The 27992-nt window shown below is 38.5% G+C and overlaps 2 protein-coding genes and 1 long non-coding RNA gene across 10 annotated transcripts in view; 2 read left to right on the top strand and 1 right to left on the bottom strand.

Annotated features, from left to right (window-relative positions):
- Positions 1-12037, top strand: part of LOC112637769 — a 96034-nt gene extending 83997 nt beyond the window's left edge. The window contains exon 4 of the long non-coding RNA XR_003122710.1: positions 10794-12037. This is a non-coding gene — a long non-coding RNA (uncharacterized LOC112637769). The remainder of the gene's footprint in view (positions 1-10793) is intronic.
- LOC105255611 (protein bric-a-brac 1) overlaps positions 1-18776 on the bottom strand; it is a 336203-nt gene extending 317427 nt beyond the window's left edge. For all 4 annotated transcript variants that reach the window (XM_020028896.2, XM_011265002.3, XM_020028897.2 and 1 more), the window contains exons 1-2: positions 18624-18776; positions 17365-17425 (exon numbers count right to left, since the gene is read on the bottom strand). The gene's annotated coding sequence lies outside the window, so the exon portion shown is untranslated. The remainder of the gene's footprint in view (positions 1-17364; positions 17426-18623) is intronic.
- Positions 18777-19934: 1158 nt separating this feature from the next.
- On the top strand, positions 19935-27974 carry LOC105255609 (MAGUK p55 subfamily member 7). Of its 5 annotated transcripts, none has more exons than XM_011264997.3 (11): positions 19935-20557; positions 21544-21830; positions 22105-22236; positions 22678-22704; positions 23887-24054; positions 24467-24538; positions 24618-24742; positions 24920-25044; positions 25632-25916; positions 26231-26574; positions 26780-27974. In XM_011264997.3, exons 1-11 carry the CDS (start codon positions 20518-20520, stop codon positions 26954-26956), a joined length of 1782 nt encoding a protein of 593 aa, XP_011263299.1. In that variant the 5' UTR covers positions 19935-20517; the 3' UTR covers positions 26957-27974. The 5 variants fall into 5 exon arrangements, with proteins under 5 accessions (XP_011263299.1, XP_011263298.1, XP_011263301.1 ...); XM_011264996.3 differs by having other exon boundaries at positions 19936-20557; positions 25614-25916; XM_011264999.3 differs by having other exon boundaries at positions 19937-20557; positions 25740-25916.
- Positions 27975-27992: the final 18 nt, after the last annotated feature.

Below are 27992 nucleotides of genomic sequence, written 5' to 3' on the forward strand. Positions count from 1 at the left end.
CATATATATTAAACTTTTGAAACATTGAATTTCATATACATATTAATGAGAAATAATTTACAAAATTTAATTTTTTTGTTCAGAGCTATTAAAATTTTGTAGAATTTTTTATTATTACTAGAATCTGTCTCGAATCTGTTTCTCTTTCTCGTTCTCTCTCTCCTGCTGCACACCGGTCGTTCCGCATCGACCGAATCCGCGATGGAGAATGATCGATAGCCCTACGCGCGCATAGATATACATGTAGGTATATGTGTACATATACATGTATACGCGCAATCATTTCCGGCAAGCGTTATCCGTTTCAGGAATAGCGGTGAGCGTGGATCATCCTATATAATTATATCGCGACGGTGATCATTATATTATTATAACGTCACAGTAGATACAGCGTTACGTTAATAATAACGATCATTATTATTACAGGGCCATTTCGAAATACGGCACCATCGTACTCGCTCGCTCGCTCGCCCTTTCCTTCCCTTCCCTTCTCACTCGTTCGCGGATACATACGTTGCAGTGTCTGTTATGTCATTGTCGAGGGACCGGCAGATAACGCTGTTCATCTTGCTCGCGTATAAACCGAAGTAAGTGCGCGCGGGTGGCGGCGCATTCGCCCCGTCGTAAATCGCGAATGATTCCGCTAAATTTCCATCTCGCCGAATGCGAGGTAGGAGAATACTGCCGGTGACTACCGGGCGAAGCAGTAGGGGTTGGCTCGTCGATGGTGCCGGTGGATGGATAATGGGCAGGGTGAATGATAATGCTGCATGCACACAGCAGTGCCTTCCCGCGGCGCATTCCTTTACGGGATATTCAATATGGAATGAGAAGGGAGAATTTGGTCGGTCGAAATTGGGCCGGGAAATCGAGCCCTTTGAATTTGGAACAGCCTGAATTTTGAAAAATTCAGATGCTCCGAAATGTCGGATTTCGGACGCGATAATTTCGAAGATTATATAAAATAAGACAGGAAGAGATGTATCTGAAAGTTATATGTGTTTGTAAAGAGAATACGTTATTAAAAATATTGCGGATACGTTTTTCTAATACTTGTGTGTGACTTCCGTTAAAAGCAATAGTTTTGATATGCTTATATAAGTTCCAAGGATCCATAAATGATACAGGATAGAGAAAGAGACTCGCGGAATTAAAGAAATTATTAGGAGCGCTAAGTAAAAATTATATGCAACAGTCGTGCATAATTAAATAATAATGGCAGCGTTTGAAAAAGCAGCACACATACACAAACATATGTATACGTAGCTCTCGCGCTACGTATACTTATCTCTCTACTAAAGAAATCACGCGAAGCGTATCGACGCCGCGCATTTTGATTCTAGGAAGGAAGACGATTTCGCGCAGAAACACGCCCGATCATAATGCGCCGTTTGCGCGCCTCCTTGCCCTTACGCCGCGTCGGTAATTTTGATAATTCTGGGTTTCGGATAAGGGCCCGCCTGGACTCCGGCTACCAGTCTTTACTCGGCCGATTTTATTATTCTTACCTCCGGGTCGTCCTGGATCCGCGCATCGATACATTGTCGGTAGTCGATCTTTGGCGATCCGATCGCCTCTCTAATTCCCCGACGTCAATCTCATCGATAAACTCCTCAGATATTTAAATATTCGAGAACTGACGTGTATAATATGATCAGAAGTTCAAATATTTCAGAAATTTCGCAAATCTCTCATAATAAAGATAATGAAATTCTATCTACATTAATTATTCCAATATTTAAAATGTTATTAGCCCCGGAATATAATCGAAATATATATAATAGTTTTTCAAACGTATAAGTTTGAAGAGTAACGTTCGCGTTTTTTTTTTTATTAGCAAAATCAGATTACATCAAAAATTAAAATTATTTTATGAAATTAGAAATTCACCTGAGAAATAATGTATTGTTAAAATAAAATGTATTATCTTCGAAACGAGTCCCAAACAGGCTTACATTGCTAAAATACAGACTAATGTTGGGACGTTTCATTTACGTATTCTATTATTTATTACGATTGCGATTACGATCATATCGTTCGGAAATTCTGAATAAGTGATTTCTTCTCTTCTTACTCGTCTTAGCGCAGAGACGCGCGACATAAACGAGATATAGGAAAGTTAGCAGTCTCGCGCATTGTGGAGGAAGTCTGCCGAGTCCGCGGGACACGTAGGGAAATAAACTTTTTGTAGCCATCGGTAGCGGTGGCGGCGGCAGGACGTATAAAAGTAAGGATCTCCCAGCAACGCCAGTCAACCAACCAGCCAGCCACCGCCGTCTTTAAGCTTCCTTTCCTCGCGATAACTTTCACCGCGCGCATCTTCTCGCGCGATAAGACGGCGGCAGCGAGAGAGCGTTATCCAAGAATGGAGATTTCGTTCGTTTACGGCGCGAGCGACCGATAAATCCCCCGAGACATCTCCATCGCGGTCGTACGGACACGACACGTGAAGACCAGACGCGGGTGTGGGTGAGCAAGGAGGGATAATAAACGAGGGAGAGCACGGGCAAGAGGGACGGGAGATAGAGAAGGGAGAAAAGAGAGGAAAGGGCGAAACGAAGGGGGGGGGGGACGGAGATCGAGCCGGGTGCACTTATGCAGCCCGCCTTATGCACCGTACCCGGTTCTAGCAATGGTCGAGTCGGTCACGAATACCTAATCAATAATTATTACTGCGAGACTCTCTATTTTTGCGAAGAGAGAGAGAAAGCCGAGGAGGCCTCCTCCCCCTCCCCCTCCCCCTTTTCGGCCATCGCCTTCTTCCCCTACTACCCGGAGAGGCCCCGGGACCCCCTATTCCCCTCTCTTATTCTCTTTCTTTCTGTTCCCTCTGCTTTCGTCCCGGACTCCTTACCTTCCTCCCTCCCTTCCCGCCGTGCATCGTGCCGCCATATTTGCATATTTATAAGGGAATGTAATCGCAGAGCTCGGTTTTCGCCGCTCGTCGCTCGCTGCCGTGGAAAGAATTCCCGCAAGATGGCGGAAAGATTCGTGGTAGACATGCGATCCGATTTCCTACTCCACCCCCTTCCCTCCCTCCCGCCAAGCCCGCAACCCTCTTCTCTGCGTAACATATCATCAACCGCGGCCGATCTAGAAGAAACAATCGTCGGTTTGTTGCGAGATCCCGAATAGTGGAGATCCACGGAGAGGCGGATGAATAAGAATTAGGGATTTTAATGCATATACCGGGCGACTTATTAAACCGAAACCGGAATGGCAATCTCCCGTGGCGGCGAGAGAGGAGGATCGCACGGTGCATTAATTTGTTAACGGATCGCCGATAAAGCATAACGCTGTATTACGTTAGTCTCGTCATCATGTAGCGATACGATTTGTAGGCGAATCGATCAATGCGCGACTATTGTAACGCTAGAAATGCATTTTAATCGTACAATCATTAAACGTTAAAATCTAACAAATTGAATGATAGGTAATTTAAATTTGCTCTCGTAGCATTATGTAAAATTACGATTAAAAGCGCGATAAATAACATGAAATGCAATATGAAACTAATAAGAAAACGTATCATGAATCTCTCTCGGAATTACTTCGAAGCTCGATTAAACGCTAATATTTATAAAGAAAATAATAGACTTACTAGAGTTTACCAATAGAAATGCAATATGCAATAGTCAATATCCAAAATATATATTTTAATTAGAGAACAATATGCGGAGAATAATCATTTTTAAACTATAATTGCGAGTCTGTATCTTTATCCTTAAACAGTGGAAATTAGCAAAGATAATTAAAACAACAACCGAGACAAACTTGACCCTGCTATGACATTGCATTAGTCATTGCATCAGTCTGATTGAAATAAATTCAATTAATAATGAATTGATATGAATTTATTGAATCTCAGATAATGCAAAGTACGTTGCATTATTCGACGACCTCTCGATTTATGTCATGCTGCATTATCGTGATATTTTGCTTTGTGCTTCGAATCGTATCTATCTGAATTGTTTTTAATGAAAAAAATGCAAGTTGCAAAGTGAAACTTATGAATAAAATATCGATGTCATACGATCGTACGTTAAGATTACAAATTTCTTTATGTGTATATCCAGAAAATCCAAATCTCTGTGTGTGTACTTTTTTGTGAGGACATATTTATATAATCAATTAAGATTAACAATCTTGTAATATCGCATTATTTTTATGTTATGTGTTCCATATTTTTAAAAAATGCTTACAAAACATAAAAATTATTTCCCCCTTTTTTCTTTCAAATATATATTATATAATTAAAATTAATGAGAATGAGGTAATCGGAATAAGCTAAGAGTTAATGCCTGAATATGTTGAGGATGGAGGTTTCAATTTATAGGACAAGATTACAATTTCGGTAATACTGCGAGAGGAATGCGTAACGAGGATGAGCGCAAACACAGCTCATGCCTTCGATATTAATTTATTAATACCGGTGCGACCGAGGATCACGCTAATACGTTATATTATTCGATAATTCGGCGTTAGGACATAGATTGAAGTTCGGTTAATACGAATGCCATCCGCGCTATATATCGGGCGACGTGATTAAAACGTCGGTCGCGCATGGAGATTAGAACGAGTGTCCGTGTGCTTTGATCGTGGACCTACCTCCGTTATCAAATTACTAATACTAATTACCAATACCGACGCACATTATTAATGATAAATTTGTCTAAATTGTATCGCATCATCGTCAAGTAAAATCGCGCGTCTATTATTAAGAAGTTCATTTTATGTCATGATGTTTTCATCTCTCTTTATTCGCGGAAAAATATTTTAATTCGTAAACAGATATTTTGGTTTTCTTATTTGCTGCTTTAAATAAAAAGTATAAAAAGGAAATTAAACGATTAAATGCTTTTTAAACACTTACAGATATTGTAAAAAATATATATTCGGAAGTGGCGTCTTATATACATTCAGAAATACATATATATATATAATATATAAAATAAAAAAAGAAGGTATATATCTTTTCTTGAAACTTTGACTGTGATGATAATTGCAATTTTGTTTAAAAAAATGCTCAATGATTTATCCAATAATTTCTTAACTAATATATCTTTTTTTAAGTAAAATTAATAACAAAATATATTGATGAAAATATATTGGTAACAAACGCAACCGGAAAGTACTATCTGAGAACAATCTAACTTGAGTCAAGAGGCGCGAGCGATTAGCGAGCCCTTCAGTATCAAGGACTCAAGCGACGAAGTCTCGAGGCTTAACGAGAGTTATCCCGTTGACAGTACCGAATCCTCCGACGAGAAGGATCCTTACGCCGGCGTCGTTAGCGCATTCTTTTCCCTCTGATATCGACTCGATAAACTTCCCCGTCAGTCAGTCAGTCAGTCAGTCAATCGGTCGATCGGTTAGTTGGTTTCTTGCTCACATGTTCACTCGGTCGATTGGATTTCTTCGTTTCTTCATGCCATCGTGGCACTTCCCATTCCCTCGTACGCATATGTTGAGATCGATGCTGGCGATCGATCGAGCATTGCATTTGCATCGTGCGACGTGTAAACAGAGAGAAAAGAGAACGAGGAGGCACGTTGCATCTATCTATGCATACGAGCTGATGCGATAATGATGTCTGATGCAGGTTACAATGACACTCGAAGGGAGGCCATAAGGAGATTGAATGGAAACGCTTATACTCGAGCAAATTAGGAGAAAATGATTCGTTAGAGGCTGCAATTGTTCCCAATATTGTGCATTTAATCACATAAATACATCTGATGAAAAAAAAGTTGTCGTAGAATTCTATTCTCCAGTTTTTGAGCTTTTTCTTTTAATTTTCTTTTATTTATTATTACTAATTCGCTATATCCCATGCTCATTATGAATTTTTCAAACGTGTATTTTAAACAAGAGAATGATGAAAAATGAAAAAAATAAGCTTGTAAAAAGAGAATACTGGAGTCGAGAGTAAAAGTTAAGATCAGCTGGAAAAAGAATTCCTACAAGCGTGAAAGGGTATGCCTATCGAAGCGGCACATTATTGTGATTTAGCGTTACATGCTCATCTCTCAGTCCATACTTTCTGTTCCTCTCTTCTACCACCGTCTTTATACGATCGCGCGTGCACGTTTCTAAACCGACTAAATCGTTGGACCAATTTGGTGGCGAACCGACCCGATAAGTGGCCGCGATAAAGTGGCGGTTCTCTCTCATTCTCTTTCCTCCTCGCTGCTCTTCAAAGGAAGGCTATTCGCCAATGGGACAGTGGATTTCACCGGGTGCTGCAACAGCTCTCGCGAATAAGCTACCGTACGAAAGCAGCGAGTCACGATCGGCTTGTTATCGATTCCCTCTCCTACTTCTCTTCCTTCTTCTGATCCTCCCTCGATATATCGCGGATCATGAAATCACGAGAATCATCTACACTGAGAGCCTCCGCCTATCGTTCTCTTCCCCTCGCAATTGCCGCCGCCGCCGCCGCCGCCGCCGCCGCCGCCGCCATCGCGCCATTTGAGCCGATCATACTGCTTAGCGAGTGCATTCGGCATAATGCATAATTCTATGGCCCGCGGTCTGCACCTCGATGCCGCTGCATTGCTATCAGTTATCGATCATCCGTGCAATGATGCCGGTGATTCGCGATCCTCCCTTGATCGGGGAGGCTGGGGGACGCGGGAGACTGTCTTCTTCGTGAGAGCATCTAGCAAGACCGCGCCGCTCTCCCTTCTCGTATTTATCGTACGGAGTACCACGTACGAATTATCCGGTCGACGAGCCCGCGATCCTCCTTCACTGAGGGAAATCGTGAGAGAGATCGTTTCGAGTATTCCGCGAGAGAAAAGTTCGACCACGATCGACCGCTCGTAGTTTTGCGCGATCCCTCCCCCTCGCTGTCACTCCCGCCCTTCCGCGAAAACTTTTTTCTCCGCCGACGTAGACGATGAGTTAAGTTCGCTCGAGTTAGGCTCGGGGTCGAGGTACGCTCCGTTGAAAGTACTTTCGGATGATTGCGCGAAAAAAAGCTCCTTTGCATTTTCCCCGAGAGAGAATAGAAATACTTTGTCTTATGTGCAGCTGAATTATTGCAAGTATGTAAATCACGCGTATAAAAATACTTTCTTTCAACTCATTAAGATCTCGAAACAACAAACACAAACTCTTTCTTTTTTAATGTTCTTTTATATTTATAACAACTGAAACATTAAAAATCAGAAGCATGAAGCATACGAATTTTAATTAAGACAACTTGATATTTATATAATCACTGCATGATTTGAAGTGGGCACAAGAAAGTATTTTGAAAATATTATTTAGTCATCTTTGTTACAACTCGAATTTATCAAATGCGTCATTTTGAGTTTTAAAATTTTTATGTGAAGTTTTATTATCGAATAATAATATTATAGCGATTTTAAATACTCCAAAAAAATTGAGCCAATCTTAGAAGCAACTGTTCCGAAGCCTCTAGATCCTATTACATCAAGTCCCACGAGTTGTTCAGTACGTATGTCGCGCGCGTGCCACGAAATTCACGGTTATCCTTCTAACGACGTGCTCAATCGAATTTCGGCAGATCCGAGGACGTCAAACGCGGGGCAACAGGCACCCTGGACAGCCAATTCGTATCTCCGGAAATGCGATTTCGATCGATGGGGTTGCGCCTCGTCACCGCCCGCCGTAATCTAGCCTGCAATTTCGCAGTAAGTACTGATTTTTGCTCGGCAGGAGGCCAACACAATCAGTATTCAAAACGTCAATGAGTCTTGGACAAAGTGTGTCCGAAAATTGTCGCGAAAATTACGAATCAACAAAACGCGTTATTTCATACGATCAATATTTTATATTTTTTATATAAAATAATAATATAATAAAATAATGTTATATAATATAATGATATATTACAAGGTAAAAAGACTGATAAAATATAGTAAAAAATTGTTTTCTCAATTTAATATAAATATTAATTTTTTAGATATTTTATTGAAAATTATTAAAATCAGTATTTGATTGTTTATGAAATCGTGATTGTATAGAGAGCTTTTAATAAATGTAAATTTTAAAAATATTTAAATAAGTCCTGTACTTATTCTTTGAAAATTTCTTTCTATTATTTTATTTTATAAAATATAGAAAAAAGACAATTCGAAATAGTGCAAATCTGCATTCTTTAAAACAAACCGTATCCGTGGCACCGTGATAAATATTAGTCGACAAAGCGCCGAAGGGAGTTTCTAGTCACGTCGAGTAACGCGGCTGGGACTCATGTCAGGGGTAAAACTCGACGGGTGGTGGCATCAGGGGTGGCCGCCAAGCCCTAGGGATAGAGGGCGATTATTCGGTTAAGAGAGTGATTACAATATCTATTCCCGATCTAGTTGACCAATAAGAAATTTAGAGAAACCCGCCCGCGGGGCGTTCGAGTGGCGCATCTGTCGAACGAGTCAGCGAGTTTTCTATCCGTAGAAGGGAAAGAGAAGATTCGAAATCACAAGCCCTTCACGACACGTAGATTTGCTATATCAAATATTTCGAATAAATTCGATATATACCACGGAGAAAGTTGTCGTGGTTTCGTGGCTGGTCGGCTCGACTGAGCTCAATGAGCTCGAGAAATGCGTAATCGCTCGTAAACCGACGTCGTGAACCTTGTCGACGGACCAATTGAGCTGTGAGAATCGGATACGATATTGTTCTAATAATCCGAGGGCTCTTTGCTTCAAGTTGAGCACGTTTCGATGAAATGAAATCGCGTCGTCACTTGAAACTACTATAATATATGATACTTTTATGCAAAAGTTGTTTATATTCATAATATATATAAATGATATATATAGTCATATTTTTACAAAATATAAAGAGCATATAAAATTCAAATTCAGAGATGCAAATGTAAAATCAAGTTCTCTTACAAGATTCGAAAATGTAGCGTGATTATAATTGTTTAACATTAAAAAGGGAAGAAATCTCTGAGCGAATTAAACTTTAAAAAGATGCAAGATATTACAGAGAGAACGTATTTCTTTAACTTTAATTTGAAGTAGGTTGAATTTTAATAAAATTTAAATTAATCAGAATTCCTATGCGAATATATAATTCATATGCGGAATATTTTTATAAAGGATTAATAAATACGGAAAATATCGCATTTATTATTCTAATTTTATGAATAATCATAAAACGTTATAAACATTACGGAGCAATATTCTTTCTGCCATTCCTACATAATATTACAGCATTACTGCATTGGAAAAGCATCTTTTTTTGCTTCTCTCGACGATCTCCCTACGCCAATGAAAAACGCGTCCTCGCTTTTTATGTAAATCAAATAATAATCGTCTTCGCGCATGGAAAGCTAGAAGTGTGTTAACGCCCAGTGTTATGCAAAGGACTAGAGTTCCTATTACTATTTACATACAATCGAATCTATCGCGCATACATTTACATACTGCGTAAATGGGTCGTCTCCGAGCAAGGCTAATGAATATATTATATAAAATATTGTCGGATAAAAATATATATGAAGTATATATATTTTTATCCAACAATATATTTTCGAACTTTTCAAACTATCTGAAATCTGGGAAATTGTTTTCTTCGAAAACTAATGATATCCTATTTCTTGAAAGATCGTCCACTCGATCGGTCTTTGATCTCTTTGAAATCTGCCGTTTTGATTTTCCCGCGAGATTACTCGTCTCTCTTTGTGAAACATCACGTGTACTCCCACAAATTTCACAATTTAATCAGCAAGCTATTTTGTCAATCTTTTTTAGTGTTACATATATTGGGCGTAGTATTTCATATTTATGTATATATTGTATTTTAAATTTGCCATCTTTTCTTATGTTAATTTCTCTTTAGTTCACTTTCTATACGAACTAATAATGATTTAATGTTAGTTTTATGTGCGCGAATTTGCATTAAATATCTCAACCTATTTTGGCAATTATACGATTTAAAAAATTCTTTTCAATTTAAATATTTTTTATAATATTGAGTATATTTTATTTTATAGTATAAAGTATTTTTTATACCTAAGATTTTCAAGCTTGAATTATTAATATGAAATATTTCAATATATTTGCGTGATATTTATTATATTTTTAAATTTTAAATTTATAATACAGGAAATAAAAATTGACTGCAAGTTCGATGAATCTATTATTAAAAACGTAGATAGCGAACTTCAGACAACCCATATAATTACCGCTATCTATCAAGAGCGCAAACTGGTAATTTTAAGTAATGTCGCAAGTTAATACGAGTGTTTTGTGCTGTATGAGTGTTTCTTATACCGTCGTACTGCAACGTAGTAATTTCAATAAATTTCAATAATTTTAATTAGCATTCTCGGATAACTGTTATTGCCTGCATATGCTACTATTATATGATCTTATACCATGATGTACATTCATATTGTAATATTATACCGGTTTATTGTAGGATTATAATTGCAATAATATCGCATATCTATAGACTGGTATAACGTCACAATCGCGTTCTCATTTCTTCGCTTGTTTGAAAATATCATTTCATCATAAATTAAGAGACGCATAACATTTTTAAATTACTATATTACAATTTCTCTTCTTCAAGAATATAAGTCTTCTACATATTTAAGTAAAGAGAACAAATTATTATCATTCTTTTAAAGAGAGATATATATATATAGTTACATGTGCCTCTAACATATATGTATATAATCTAGCATTCTGAAAAAAATTTATTCTAAATTATAGATTGTGATTTATTTCAGTAAACTAGACGGATTGGTAGATCACAATTGTCTACAAAAAAAACTGCACTGTCATCGTGCTCGATTTATTTTTCAGATCCATCAATATATCTTTCGATCGATGAGGATCAACAAGCGGAAATGTCGTGCAATCTAGGGGAATGGATATTCAGTGGATTTGTTTTCGATTGGCTTTTCCACGCGAGGCATTGCTGACGGCACGAGTGAGAGGAAACGGGAAAGGAAGAGAAAAAGAGAAGGAGAGAGAGAGAGAAAGAGAGGGAGAGCGATGAGGCGATAGAAGGCAGAGAGGGGTTGGCATAAATATTAATATAATAGCACTGATTGCGCTAGATCGCGGGGGTGCGAGAGCGTACGACACGTTGCAAATAACACGCGACGGGGAAGTGCGGCGAGGAGAGTGACACAACGAGAGAGGATGCGAAAGAGAAGAGGAGCGAAAAGAGAGAGCGCGAGTTGGTTATGTCGGTAGCATAGTGACATATCCGAGAGCAACAACGTGATGACGCGAGAGCGAGAGCAAAGGGGTGACAAAAGGGGGTGGAGGGTCGGCAAAAGGGACGAAGTGCGATGAGCAGAGAGAGAGAGAGAGGAGGGAGAAAAAGAGAGGGAGAATGCGAGAAACCAGGAGGGAGATAAATAGACAGATAGATGGATAGAGAAAGAGAGGCACCAACGAAGAGAACGGGAGGAGGAAAGAGAGGGAAAACTGTTCCACGTCGCGGGTGTCGGGGCTTTTCCGGGAGCGGGGATGGCACCACGGGCATTAAATATACACGCTGATTTGTCGTCCGCGGATTGTCACCTCTGATAGCTTTCATTTTGTTGTATATCGGTGCTCGCGCGAACGCCCGCGCTCTCGCGCCCCGCCGCGCTTTTCGACGTAATTCGGCCCGCTTGATTGACTTTTGAGCTGGCCTTTATGACGATATCCGCCCCCCTCCCCTTTCCCCCTAACCCCATCCTCGCTTTTCTCGTACCCCTTCCCCCCTCTCGACGAGGATGGCGATTTATCGGGCACCGCGCGTTCGCTCTCGTTCTGCCCCGCTTTTCCGGACTAGGTTCGCTGATCGGGTGCCCCTTCGTCAACCAACGAATCTGGCGCCTAGGGCGCGACGTTTTCGGCAACGACACCACGGGGCAAACTGACAATACAGGAGAGCGTGTCAAAATGATCGCGCGAGAGTACGCGACCGGCGATGATATTCCCTCCTCTATCCCCTGGCTTTTTCGGTAAATTTATACTTCAATTCTAACGTCAATCAGTGTAAATCCGTATTATTCGGAAAATACAATTAGTGACGAATAATGACGATGTGAACTATTCGGGATAAATTTCAATTTTATCGTTGATAGAAACAGGCCAATTTTTTCAGTCGTCAATTTTATAATTTTAGTTTTATAGAATATTATATATGGTTATAGTTGTACAAAATCGATCCTTTTTTGAAAGATATCTTTTTAATTCCCAAGAATGATGAATCATTCTCAAATGGAAGTACCTTTGGCGCCATGTAGTTGCGATGATTCGGGTACTTTTGAAATTTATAAATCAACGTAAACATACTGCCATTCGATGCAAATTATTACAAGTACAAACGAGTATTCGTTGTCATTTGCAATTCATTTACGTGCGGCCGAGTTTCTTTTCTCGTTCTCCTCTTTACCTTTTTTCATTTTACTTCACGAACGATAAACTCGTTCCGGATTAAATCGCGCGGTTCTCTTATCGGTCTCGCGAGCCTCCATTCGTTTCCTTAGTTATCCTTATCGCAGCCTGTTTCCACGAGCCGCGTCGCGGTATATTTTATCAACAGCGTCGGTACTCACAATGATTTTGAATAATACGCAGCGACCCTCCCCGCATTTGTTGAATGTCCGAAGAATTCCGCTCGTATTGTCCATCGCCGGAAACATCGCGAGTTTGTTTCCCCGGGTTTGTCTTCGTGCAAGAGTCGCACCGTTGAAGAAATAAATATCTCCTTAATTCCTCGAAAATCATAAAGCGCTTTTTAAAGACTTCCACGGATTTGCGATATATTTGATCGTACTTTTTATCGGCAGAAATAATTAATCATCGTCTCCATAATTAAGGCATCAGATTCAGCCGACAATAGTTTTGAAAATTTTATTCAAGTTTCAAAATACTCTGCTGTATGCAGAGTGTTCTCTGCGTGTCATTGTAATCAAGTTTGCTTTAGGAAGGATCAATTTCAATTAACCAAGGCATCTATAAACACCCTGTATACGACTGTTATATGTATATTTTAGTATCATGCATCGATTTTTTCATACTTGTACGAAAGAAAAAAATCATCGTTTTTAATTAAATCGCTCGTCGGTCGATTATAATTTTGGAAATTCAGCTTTTGTTAGAGCTTTCTGATAGATATGATTATTGTATACGTTTCAATGTGACACGTGAACTTCTCCACGCTTTTACGAGAATGAGAAAATCATCGACCCTAATGAAATTAACCCTTAAATTTATCGACCAACTATAATTTTGGAAACTTTGCTTTCATCAAAATTGAATCCTGATAGATATGACGAATACATAATACAACGTGACACAACTTTCATCCTTTTACACCGAATAAGAAAATAGTCGCGTGTCTAATTAAATTGTTCATGAATCGACTATAATTTTGAGGTCTATTAATGACATTTTTTTTCTCTCTGATAGATACGACGTTACATTATTTATATATGAGATCGTTCTGCAGATAAGATGGAAAGAGAGACATCATTTTCTAATCATCGTTCCATGTATGAAATGGCAGTTGCAAAGGCAAAAATTGTTATGATTGGCAAAAAACTGAACGCCAGATGGATAAAATGAACGACTGATGAATAATGCGACTGGACGCTGATGAATAACGCGAGGGACCGACATGACGGCATTACGGCAAATCTACCCTTTCTTTCTTCTTCACGCATTTCAACCGAGACTCCGGCATTAACCCTCTTGTCGAGCACAATGGTCACTATAACTGCCATCATCGCAAAAGTAATGAAACGCGTTCGTCTCGACCCGATATAGAAGATAGTAAAGTAATTTCTTGAGATAGAGCGAAAAAAAGTGCGAAGCAATTTATTTATTTGATTGTCAAATTATTCAACGAAATCGCGGGAGAATATTTTCACAAAACGTACACGTATATATCTAATTCCCTTTTAATGAGAATCTTATCAAATCCCGAATGCAATTTCTCCCGTGAAATGTCGAGGATCGTTAATTGCAAAAAAATAAAGACTTAACCGATACTGCGTAAAATTTAATTTTCGTGCGAATCGAGCACGTTCCGAGAGATTTGCATTTGTAACGGTCTGAACAACAGCGAGACCCTTATCGCGGCGTATGTTGCGTCTATGCGAATTACGCGGCGAGTCGCTTTACGTCGAGGAACGACGAGGAACGGCCGAAGTAGACGGCACGCGAACACCACGACGGCGCGCGATAAGCGATTTATTGTTTTGTCATTCTATGCTCCAGATAGTCTGGAATGCGAACTTCATTACTTCTCCTCTCGCGCTATTGTCGCACATTGCGCCGATACGATATACAAATCGCCGTGACCCCTCGGGCGATCCGTGCTAATAATTCGCAACAACTCGTTCACCGCTAATCGCCAAGCCCTAATCACCGACGTTACGTATTTCGCGCGAGCGTGGGATCGACTGATTATTTCAGGCGGAAAGCTCAAAACGATTTCCTACCAAATAATACATCGTAGTTTACATATTAAGAATGCAATCTTGTTTGTTTGGGTGATGATATATTATATTACTTGATAAAATTAGATTAAATTTTTTATACGGTCTTTTTTTATTATAAAAATGAAAGGATTACTATGAAAAATATTTTAAATTAATTAAAAAATCTGTACACAAGTAAATCAAATTTTGATAATTACATTTCTATTAGAGACATTTCTCCATCCTTTCTCTCCTCCCAAAGTAGATTAATTTTAAATTTTCATTACTTTGATACAAAGTAATTTTTGCTTTTATTTTTCAGATATTTCTTCGGTTAGCAGGATAAAAAAACGAATTGAAAGGAGCGGAAGTAAGCCTAGTTCTTAACTCGGAAAATACACTTTGCACTCTCAGAGTCCTATTCAAAATGACCTCTGATAACTCTATTCCGTAGGTTAATTCGCGACGACGACAATCGGCGGAAACGGGGCGCAAAGGATGTCGCCTCCTCCGCGCCCTCGCCTTCTCGGCGGTGGTCTTACGTTCGCCTAGCGCCCCGATAGCGCGGCGCGATAGCGTTGCCGGTTATTGGAAATAGCCCGGTCGGTCGATCTACCCCCGTCGTGAAATACACACAAGTCTAGCGCGCGAGCCTACGTCATACCTTGGCGTGTGTACATTATTCATGGCCATCGGTGAAAAGGGCGCCAGCCGTATTACGTATGCCGCGGGTTATTATGCCCACTAAATGTTTAATGTGTTTGCCTTCCTTCGCCGGCCACGGACGTGGCTTTATGTTTTAGTAAGTAAATTACTGTTTTTTTTTTATTAGTCCTCCACCGTTTATGTTGGTTCAATCGATTCACAACTCTCTCGCTCTCTCCTCTCTGCCTCCCCTTTTCTCTCGCTCCCCCTCCTCCCCCTTTTGATCCTCTTGCCGCGCTCTTTCTCTCTTTTCTCTAATACAACACACACATGCCTATACATATATGTATATATATACACAAACACATATATGTGTGTGTGTGTGTGTGTGTGTGTGTGTATTCGTCGCATCGGCGTGGTTCTCTCTCGGCCGACGTGAATTTTTGTACCGCCGCTCAGCGAATATTTAATCGTCCTGTCTTATTCATTTTTAGTGCGTCGTACGCGCCCCTTCTCGTCCCCGAAATAAGAGCGACCGCGCACAATGGCGCGCAATGAATTTCAAAGTTCGGTCCTCCTTTCACGGGCCCCGGCCGCACAATGTCGGAAGGAAATAGCGACGAATTGTAATTGTTTTGCAAGTGCCGTCTCGTTTCGCCTCGCCGAGGAAAAATTTCCGCGGCTCGCCCGCGAGATATGCTCTCGTAAGTTGTAACGACAAGTCAGCCTCCCGCGCGAAGGAGAAAGAAGGGGTCGCGAGAGGAACGAAACGACGAAAGGAGGAGGGCGTAAAGTTTCTCCCGTCGACGCCGGAAGTTCGTTATTTACAAAATTAATATCCGGCAGAGCTTTTCCTCGGACCTCCGTTAGCCGAAAGAGGGACGGGCGGATTGCACGATAGGTCGACGGAGAATGGGGGAAGAAGAGGAGGGGTGGTCGTTAAAACCGCGATCGCAAAAACGCGCAACGCCGAAACGCGAAGCTCGGCGGAAAGTTTGGAATTTACTGCCCCGACATATTGGCTACGAAAGCACACGAAATTAAGGCTAGTAAAACACTCGGCTGACACGTGCCCAACCCCCGCCACACGTCTCTTTCGCCTATCTACCACCCCCCTAACCCGTCACTGCCTCTTTCACCGCGTTGTATCTCGCGAGCGAAATGTTCGACGGTCGGTCTGGACCGTCTTTCGCTTCGGGAAAATTTGCGTGAAATATTTCGCGACGTCGCGCGGCGGAAAAAGTCGCGGCCGTTTCCGCTAATTCGTCTGAAAGGGCGCCAAAAATGTTTGCCCGGATCTCGATACACGTCGCACTCGGTCGCGATGAAATAACGCGACACGGTATAAATGCGATTTAATTTTTCACACGGACATCGTGGCTTTTATTTTTCGTCCTCCATCCTTCCTCCGCCGAGAATCGGCGCCCTTTATTCGCGATGTATGTATGAACTCCGTTTCGCGCGGTCGACGAACGCGTTCGATATTTTTGTTTGGATTTTAATAACGCGATATTTTTTATAGCATCGCCGGAAACGACCGATGCATCTTTAACAATGAATCGTGTTTTGCGTGCAAATTTGCTACACGTTTGAAAATGTCATCTCTCTTTCGCGACTAGCATAATGTAATCGTTTTATGATATTGTGCAAATTTAATGTTATTCATTATACAAAAATTGAATAAATTTTATATTAACACATTTAAATATCTTAAAATATGCTTCTGCAAATTTAATTTATGCTATAACAATTGTTCTTGTAAATTCAAACTAATTCTTTTACGATTCTTGTACTTGATTTTAATTACTTGATAAATAATAAAAATAGAAATTAAATAAAATTACTAATAATTATATTGTTAATAAATTGATTATTACAGGACATATTTGAGTCTCTCAATGAGTGCTTCTAATTTTAGTTCTAAAAGTTAAAGACTAGTTTGGTATGAAACTGATGGCGACATCTTTTAGCTGCAACGTGAGCTGCATTTCTGATCTCCAATGTTGCGCGGTAATACAGATGATCGATCTATTATAATTCATTTATTATTTTTTGAAATAAAAATTTTTTAATTGATATCAAGAATGAGAATGACGTTCAAACGTTGTAAAATAATTAAAATATTATAAAATATTATAAAATATTATAAAATGATTATAAAAAATGATTAGACGTATAAATAAATGAAAGATGAAAGATACATGTAATGAGTGCAATTAATATGGGATGATAAATCAGTGTTAAATTAAAAAAAGATGCAAACAATATATTGAAGAAAAAGATAAACAAAATATTGGGCTTACCAAAACGATGAATGGAAAAGAAGCGTGAAAGATGCGAAAATGTGCGAGGAGACGTATGTGTCTGTAACAACCGAAAAAGATTCTTGTAAATAAAAATATAAGGAAATTTGAGGATGTTTCAAGTGAGTAATCAACAACGCCTTATTAAGTATCAGATGTAATTTATTTACGCCACATATTACACTTCAATATCATCACAGAAAATAGAAAGGAAAATTTGCTGTGAATAAAAAATCATATATTCCCAATTATATGATTGCGGAATAGAGAGTCGTATATAATATTTTCAAAATCATTCTGTTTACCTTAAATGTGAATCTTAAAAAAGAGGGAAGACAAATATTTAAAATAAATCATTTAGTTATAAATTTGATTGCGAATAAAAACAACTAGTACACTTTTATACTATTGAAAACTGTTGGTTCGGTAACTACAATTTATATTTCGTATATTTGTATCTCGTAATTAAAATTTCGCAAGACTCATCACATAAAAGAAACCGAAGCGCCTTTAAACATATTAAAAAATAAATTAAAACACTATTTTTTATAGACATTTTATACAAAAGAAAAATTCATGTCTGCTCAGTTTATTCACTCTTCAATAATTACTTTCGAAATACAACTGATGACAATTTAAGAATATTTAAATTATATTTATATATGATAGAACAAATAACATCGATCAACTGCCTCTAGATTATTAAGAGAGATAAATAAAATCCAGTTTTTCACGCAGAGATATGTACAAGAGAAAGCACGATTGCCGAAATGCTTTCAAATTGAAAACAATCGGGAGAAATCGGCGCCGGTTCCTTTTTACACGAAAACTCATCCGCTGCAACGGCAACTAGATGCGGCCCTGCTGGCGACCGATCCTCTCGGGACCGTCGCGTCGCGGCGCGGTCTGCGTCGCGGCGGCGCGGCGTGACGTTTCGTCGTCGTCGCGCACGCACACGTACAATCGCTCGCTCATTCATCCATCTACGCACACATATACACACACATACGCACACCGCGACGCAACCACTTGTGGATTTCCCGGTCGCGTCGCGACGTACCGCGTCGGCGGAGCGCGCGGCTCTCCCGACGTCGGCGTCCCGGTCGCTCCCGCATGCGTCGTCCGGGACAACGCGCGCGCGCGCGCGCGCACGCTACGTCCGCGAAAATCGGGCGGCACGCGCGCGGGTGTCAAACACGCCATGTCAATTCGCACGGGGCCGTCGCACGCGAAAAGTAAAGTGAAACCAACGGGCTTACCGAAACTCGTGAGATCGGCCCGGAACTGCGAGTCGTGAGAAGCGTCGCGTGGCGATCCGTCACGCGAAAACTCGACTAAAATCACTGCGAAAAAAAACTGCTGCGCGCGGCGAGACGTTCCGCAGTATAGACAACTGATGTACACACTGCGACGGTGGCGCCGCGGCGCGGTCGAGCGCGCCGCGACGCCGAGACAGCTCGACGGAGCACTCTCTTCTTCGCGGTTTCTCTCTCCTTCTTTTCGGAGCAAAAACATTGTATATTTCTTACAAACGATGAGATGAAAGTGCGCGCAGATTGTTGCGCTCTCCGAAAACCTTATTTGATCGTCGGCGAATTATCGCGTAGGTATTTTTATATTTTCATTTATAAAATACGAAAAAATAAATTCTACTGATATATATAAACCGTAGCTTTAAATTAAATTTAAAATTAAATTTAAAGAGACAGATTGTAACTAATGAAATTTTCATCTTTATTATGCAATGGATTTTATATAATTGGATATAATATAATTGGATATAATATTCAGAAATATAATCAGATAAATAAATTAAATACACATAGCTGCTGTATATAATGGAGTATTATTTGCCGATACAATGCAATATTATCAACCGATGCTAATTTGATGATATGTAATTCCACTAGTTTCAAGAGATGACGCCATATACCTGATACGTCAATTTCTCTATATGTGTTCTTCGTATCGCTTGAATGAATTATTTAAAATATAGTGCGCGAGCACAGTGTGATAATTGAATTTAAATATTCGGATGAATAAAATTATTAATTCAAATATGTGCTTTACATTCAGTACGAACGTTTTGTATTGAAAAAATTCCTGCGCTTCTTTCAGCTTATTGTTCTTCGTAATTCCTAAAAATTTTAAATTTTTTTTTGCATATACAGGACATTCTGCTTCATTTGCATTCTTGCTCTAATTAATTACATATTTAATATTAGTATATTCTTTATCTTAGTAAAGTTATAATATTTTCATGGGATTTTTATGATTATACATATATATATATTTTTTTATATATATAAAATTATTCTTTTCTAAAACCACTGATTAAAACTCGCTACTTATGAAAATGTATAATTGTTATTCCTACAAATGGCATTCGATCTAGTAGCATGAATTATTTTGCCATTCCAGAGAACTGCTCCGAAATGACCATAGCGACTTTCGAGCAACGCCGTCCCTGTGTGAGCGAAGTAGGGTCAGGTTTCGATGAATTATCCATCTCTTTCCATGACCCATACATGCCAACGCTAGAGAGAAGGAGACGAGGCTGTCGGGTGAGTCGGGACGTAGCAAAGGCCGAAGAAGGGTGGTGCGCGGTGCGTTACAGCGCCTTTCAACATGGCACCGAGCCGCGTCTGAGTTACGAGAGGGAAATGAGCGAACTTTTGGGGGTGCCCAGTGCCGGGTAGATCGTTCGCGAGGGAAGTTTCTCTCGGCGAGAAAGAGTGCCCTTCTTTGGAGAAGGTAAACCACATCCCGGTGTCGGAGAGAACGACGTAGAAAGAGAATCATGTGGTATCGCACGGGTCAGGCCAATCCGGTAGCGGTCATTCTACCCCGTGTCGAGTGACAGGCTGCTTACGTAACGGATTATTCTCGCTATGATAACGACACTTCAGAGACGAACGCGATACGTCGTGAAGCAGCAGCAGCAGATCAGCGGAGCAGCATCGTCGTCGCCGGGAGTGCCGTCGACGCGACGGCGCAGCGTGCGACCCCGACAGAAATAATACGCCGACCCGAATCCTGGTATCGCCGTCTCTGATACCCATCGCTTGAACGGACGCCCAGCGTCGCGACGCCCAGCTCATCCTCAGCCTCCGCCGCGCCGCGCCCCGGGGACACCTGGACCGAGTGCGAATTATGACAGCGGCAGTCATGGAAAACGTTAACTGGGATCCCGGTAAGTGCAAATAGATGGATATGGTTTGAGAACAAGCGACAATGTTTTGAATAATCCGGAATGACGAACAGCGGCATCGAAGGTCTTCACGTGTTGTCGATTATTGACACGATTGGACGGCATATTGAAATGGGGGTAGCGGTGCTCGGAGAGCAAAGTTAACTATTGCGGTAACGTGCTGATAAAGTTTTCATTGTTCTGTAAAAAATAATAGAGAGAGAGCGAGAGAAAATTATTGGAGCAGATTGCAAAGTGTGATCCGATATAATTGGAATACTCTTCATATAATACTCTTCAAAGACACGTATTAATAAAATGTGTGCCGAGAGAGCACGAAACGTTGTACGTTATAAATATAGAGCGGGTAAGCCGTAGAGTAAATAAACGCGATCGCGAGTAATGGGACGTGGTTTCTACTAATAAAATCATGAGAAGCTAAGAGAATACGCCACGTTAACGGATATTCTAACTGCGACTGCACATTTCCGGGTGTTCCAATTTGCTGAATGGATAGGAGGTCTTGGATAAATGCTTTGTGCTTAAAAATTAATTTATTGATCGACGTATATAAGTGACGACGTAAATCATCATATTTAGATTAAAATACTTATGGAAATATATGAGAGTTTATTGTTGTATTGTATTTTCTATTGTATTTTAGCATTCTCATTACGTTTAAGTATGATGAACATAATAAATACAATGCAGTATAATAATGACAATATAATATGTAATATGTAATAATGAATAATATTAATATTATATTTGATTTTAACAGATAAAATAAAAAGAAAATATAATAATGTTAAAATATAGATTAAATATAAATTGATATATATATTTATAAATTAAATATATAAATACAAAAAAAGAAAATAAAGAAAAATTTTATTAAATTTATTTTATTTTTTCTATTATACATTTTATAAAAAATTTTATTTTAAAGTTCTTTAAGCTTGCATATTAAAATAAATTAATTATTTCAGCATTGTCCAAGCTGCTAAATTCGCTACAGGAAAACAAATCGGAAATACCTAGTTGTACCGAAGAGGAATTTGGATTTTTGAGCGAATTGTTACAATCGAAGGAACTTAACGCTCTAGTAAACGTTCATAATAAGATTCTCAACAATGTCAAGGACGATAAATTTTTTCCCGTACTGTCAAACTCAATGGATATCGACGTCGAAGTCCTCGATCTATTATCGACCAAAACGCACATCTCGTCCGATTGCAAAGAACTCTTCCATCTATTACAGAAACCGCATATTCAGGTAACAAAGTACGAGATATTTTGCTAAAATATTTTAAGTTAATCTCTTCAGGGGGTCAATATATCTTTATTTATGTTTCTTATAATCTTTGTTTATCACGCCTTTTGTAATCGTCCTATTTATGTAATTGCCTTGAATTAAATTTATTTAATTTTATTTATTTGTTTTTTAAATTTATAATTTATATAATATGTAATTTAATATAAAAACTATTTTTGTAGAAAAAATTAATACTTGTGAGAGAATGCGTCCTATCACCCTTTTTTTATTAAAGGGTCTTCTCTGCGCTCACGATGCAGTGGCACAAAAGGATTATTATCCGAGATTACCGGACATCCCATTGGAGGTGGACGAAGATGAGGAGACGGTGAAAATCGTCCAGCTAGTGAAGTCGAACGAGCCCCTGGTACGTCAGATAGATTGTTGAGTCGGCATTTATAATAACGTTGTCTCTTTCTGAACTGTCTTTCACTCAATTAATCCAAGAGTATAAGCAAGAGTGAAAGAAGGAGAAAAAGACCATGCGTTCAGTAGTATTCGAATATACGCGTTTGCGTTTAAAGAAGACGCAGAGAAGAGAGAAAATTCGAAGGGATATATTTTATGAAAAATTTGTTTTTTTTTCTCGTCCACATTTGATTGCATATTCGCGTCGACTTGCATGAGACGCGAGGTGCCGCTCCTCAGTATCGGCGTAGACAGACGACTCACGTACTTGCGTATTTAGTTTGCGATTTGATACCGCTATTCTTCTCGAGTGTACCGAGTAGTCTCACGAGTACAAGTGCAAAAAAAAAGAGTAACCAAGTAATTACGTGTTTCTTTCATCGTCAAACTTGCTTCGAAGGGCGATGCCGGCGTTGAACCGATCGTGGTAAGTCGCCGTATAGAACACCTATGCTGAAGTATAGAATACCTGTGATGAGAACATCTGATTCCACGTACAAAACTATTTTTTTATAATTTTGCCGCTATTTTTTTATTTTGCCTCACTTCAAAGAGAGGATTGAAACTGGTAGAATTTTGATGAACGCAACTTTCGTGGTTAGCAAATAAATAATAATGCAAGTATATTATGCCTAATAAAATTAATCTAAATTAATCAAAATTAAACCGATTTCAAATCCTGCTCTAACATGAATCTCTGGTCACTTCCAATCTTGTTAGCATATTATGATCGCAGGACATAGATGAGCTTTAAATAAGGCGTTCTTGTATTTTTGCCTTTTTTTGCATAAATTTGTTGATTTTGCTATTTGTTTTTGTTGCGTCTATGTATATTTTGTTGAGTTGTTTTCTTACATTTTTACTCGTAAAATGAAATCTGTTGTCATCTTGTATTTATTGTTATTGTTCTGCATGAATGTATATGTTGGGTATATTGTATAAAGTGAAGTTATTTATTCTGTGACAAGATATATTTATTATATATTTTACAAATATACTTGAATATTTTTTATAAATAAAATTTAAACTTATAAAATTACGTTACATTTGACAAATATAAAAAGACTTATTTACATTTTACATGAAACAATTGTCATAAGATCATAAATAATTGCACTTTATCTATGACGTTTCTCGAGATACAATTACATCTCCAATGTGTTCCTTTTGCAAATAGTTAGAATGCCTCTTTCTGTTTATCTCGAGAAATGTAAAGAGATAAGAAAGCAGTTCAAACAACACAAAATACTAAAAGAGATTTAAAAGTCTTGTAATTGAGATAACTGAAAGATCTTACAATCAACCTTTTAAATATCTTTATGACGTTATTTGGACATTTATATTATCTAAAAACGTATCGGCGCGCAATCTTTGTCTATATTTTTGTGTTGCACATTTATAATTTTTCAGTCGATCGAGCGAATCATAAAAATTGACAAATGCGCTCCGATTTTATTAAAAATCGCGTCATATGCCTTCCTTTACGAAGAGACTTTACTTTATTTTTATTTATTTTTTTAAGAAGAGAAAAAGAAGGCGCTCCCCTAGTACGCGTTCGCGCGCGAGAGATGCAACGCAATGACAATACTAGTTTACACCTTGACATTAGGGGGCGACCATAAAAACCTGTGAAGTCACCGGCAAGATTGTGATCGCGCGGATAATGCACGGTGGTGCGGCCGACAGGTCCGGTCTCATCCACGTCGGCGACGAAGTCTGCGAAGTCAACGGAATCAGCGTCGAGGGAAAGACGCCTAGTTTTGTCCTACACATTTTGGTAAAATAAATATTTTTTTATCTCTTTACAAGAGAGCAAATGCGATTACATATGGTCAATGGAATTACTGAAAAATAATGTATGTTTCAACTTTTTTTTTAATCTAAGAGGAAACAAGAAGATTTAAAAGTTACAAAAATGTGTAAATTATTTATATGTATATGTACATATATATACTTATATTTATTTTATAAAATAAGAAATACATTATATTTTACGTTTGACTTTTTGACTTATATTGTATGACTTTTTGACAAATTATTGAGATTAAGGTTACGCTAAATTTCAAAATTTTTTTAAGTTTCTACACAAATGCTTTGCTTTTAAGATAATAAAATATTTAACAGCTTGAATTTCCTCTTAGTTTCTTGAAAGATCGATATTAATAATAATTTTGATACAATTTTTCTAGCAAAATTCAGAAGGGACAATCACTTTCAAAATAGTGCCCGCGGATAGCAAAAGCGGAGTCAGAGAGAGCAAGGTAGAGTCAGTAGATTTGATAATTGCAATCGTATTAGATTTTCGATTTGCAATGAAACTGAATATGTATAATCATTTAGGTTCGCGTGAGAGCGCATTTTTCATATGTGGCGGCTGAGGATCCCTATATTCCTTGTAAGGAAGCCGGATTAGACTTCGTCAAAGGAGATGTCTTGCACATTGTCAGTCAAGATGACGCCTACTGGTGAGATATAATTTATTGTCAAAAATATTTAAATAATATATTTAAACATATAAATAAATAAATAAAAATATATATATATATATATATATATATATATAAATTTAGAAACACGCATTCTTTGCGGTAAATTAGAATAATATTGATTAGAATATTGATTAGAATAATATGATTAAATAGGTGGCAAGCCAGACGAGAAGGAGATCGAAATATGAGAGCAGGTTTGATCCCTAGTCGAGCTCTTCAAGAACGTAGGATTCTCTTTGAAAGACAGCAGAAGGAGAAGCCAGACGAAGACAATATAAGTACGTGTTCACAATGGATTTATTCGTTTGAACATTCGCTTTGTAATCATTCATCTCATCGAGTCATATAACATTGCCAAGTATTTCCATCTGCATAATGTTTTATTGTGTTAGCGACAGATATCAATTAATGTTGCACGAAGTTCGCAGTTACTGATGTTATCAAAGTAGTATCGAAGTAGATGCTGTTCGGAATATCTTGACGAATTTTTTAATCGCTTTGTATATTTTTATTAAAATGTACCTAAATTTTTCATATATTTTTAAAAAATAAACTGAGAAAAATAAATTAAAAAGCTTCAATTTTGATACATGAAACGTCAATGTATTCTGGAAACGCTGTTTTAAGGCTGGCTAATGAAAGCTTCATATTAATACTAATGTTTAAGCTAGCGATGTTGCATAATGAATTACTGTTCGTTAGTGACCACCTCAAGTGTACTTTAGGATGAGTCAATGCTCGATTATGTACGCGGCAGACTTGTTCGAGGTGGTTGCCTGTTAATTTGGTAAGCTGATCTCGGCTGCGCTTCTTTAATGGATACCCTGACGACCTAACCGTCGGTTAGGCTTGTGTTCTGTTCCAGTGCCTTTGCCTGCATTGTGCCCCCGTCCCAGTACCTCTTTGCACGCCTCGCCCACAAAGTGCAACTTGCAGGGAACTAAAACTAAAAAAATCATGTATGACGCTGCAGAAAACGACGACTTTGACCGAGAAGAGGTACCGACCTATGAAGAGGTCGCGAAACTCTATCCGAGGCCGGGTCTGTACCGACCGGTGGTTCTCATCGGGCCACCGGGAGTCGGCAGGAACGAGCTCAAGAGGCGTCTCATGGCGACCGATACCGAAAAGTATAAGACTCCTGTGCCCTGTAAGTCTTTTTTTTTTCAGGCAATAAATTTATTATAAATAGAAAAATATAAAATGATTAAATTATATAATTATGTAAATGAAAATTAATTTTTTTAATCTACTTTTTCTATTTTCCATTTTTTTGAAAAATTTATTGAACACATTCAGTGAATCAAATCAATAATTTAAAATAATTAAATTAAAAATTAAGAGCTAAACAAGAAATACTAAATTTATTTAAAAAATTAAAATAATTTATAAGTATGTAAAAGCCATAAATTTATGGAATATTAACATCAACATTTTACACTGAATAGAGCAATTATTTCGTAGATACATCTAGACCACCGCGACCAGGTGAAATAAATGGCAAAGAGTATCATTTTGTGACTCGGGAGAATATGGAGGAAGACATCGAAGCTGGAAAGTTTATTGAGTATGGCGAGTACAAGGGAAATCTGTATGGTACCAGTTCTGAAAGTGTCAGTTCGCTCGTGAATGCTGGATATGTATGTCTCTTGAATCCTCACTATCAAGCTCTCAAGATGTTGAGGACACCGCAGTTAAGGCCGTATGTCATATACGTGAAACCGCCAAAGTTCGAAGTGCTGAAGGAAACTAGAAACGAAGCCAGAGCGAGATCGACCTTCGACGAGAGCAATTCTCGAGGCTTTACGGTATGCAAAAGTTATCATTTTTATCATAAGATAACTTTTATTTAATTTTTATTCGACATCAAATTTGCTTATTATTTTTTAATATCTAATATTTAATATTTTTACTTTTATAATAATATAATTTTATTGAGTCCACAATTATAAGCATTCTCAGAATCTATTAAAATTATATTTGTTATTTTGTCATTAATCTACTCTGTTGTAGGATGAAGAATTCCATGAAATTTTGCACAGCACAGAGAGAATAGAATTCTTGTACTCTCATCTCTTCGACGAAGTGATAGTAAACGCTGATCTCCCCATGGCATTCGAGCAGCTAATCAATGCGATTCATCGAGTCGAATCTGAACCGCTTTGGGTACCAGCCTCGTGGGTTCAATAAAATGATACTCTTCGAGGTTCGAGGGACAAAGCATTCAAGGAAGAATGGAAGAGAAAGAGTTTCGTCGTTGAAGATGCACGACTGCTCGTGATGTGACGAGACGGAGTGTTTCTCGCAACGCTCGACGCTACTTTACTTCCATTTTCGATCCACGAAGGACGCACGTACTTCTCGTTTATCATCTCATCGAGAATTGTAATTTACTATCTAGTTTTTTTATCGCGTCTTTAAAAAGATTTCGTACCTCGAGCGTTTGCGAATCTTTGTCGGTTTCAAAGACGAATTAAATAAAATTTTCTATATTACGGGATGCCATCGTTCGTTGTTGGTAATGGTTATAATCGTGGCGATTCAGCCATTACGATGTCTTCTTGTGACGACATTGTACTTGTTGTAAATTAAGTAGCCAAATACGAGACGTTGAGGTAATTTCGCAGATATACGATTCAAAGTCGTCCAAGTTCCACAGTCCTTGTTTTCTGGGTAACTATCAGATGTCTTTAGCAACACATTCTACGCATAATCTTAGAATCCTTACTGCCAAAAGCTTCGCTAGTGGCGGGAGATCTTGTATTATACGATCAGACGGGAAGTGACGTAATCTCGTCACGAATCTCTGCGTATCCTATCAACGTGTCATGAAATTCCATTTTTGAGACCACGGAAATCTCGCTCTTTGGGATCAACGCTCGCGAAACGGTAATTGTGTCGAAGTTATCTTGAAAGTTACACCAAAGAAGAATCGTTATCGTGAACGATCTTTGATCTCGATTGTTGTTAATTGTTGCCAAATAAGTATTGTACCTAGAGTGCGATATGAAGAATCGCTCCACTGTATTTATCGTATTTTCCACTCGATCGACATTATAATAACGTTGCTATTTTATTTTATTTTCCATAAAAACGGAATGCCGATATAAAACAAAAAGAAACTGTTTGCACTATCGAATCAACGTTGCATAATTCATCTTTGATGTAAACTCTATATGTTATCGAAATATAGTATTGAACTTTGAAATGTGTGATTATATTAATC

Source organism: Camponotus floridanus, unplaced genomic scaffold, assembly GCF_003227725.1.
Source record: "Camponotus floridanus strain SB8 unplaced genomic scaffold, Cflo_v7.5 scaffold2, whole genome shotgun sequence".
NCBI classification, from domain to species: Eukaryota; Metazoa; Arthropoda; class Insecta; order Hymenoptera; family Formicidae; genus Camponotus; species Camponotus floridanus.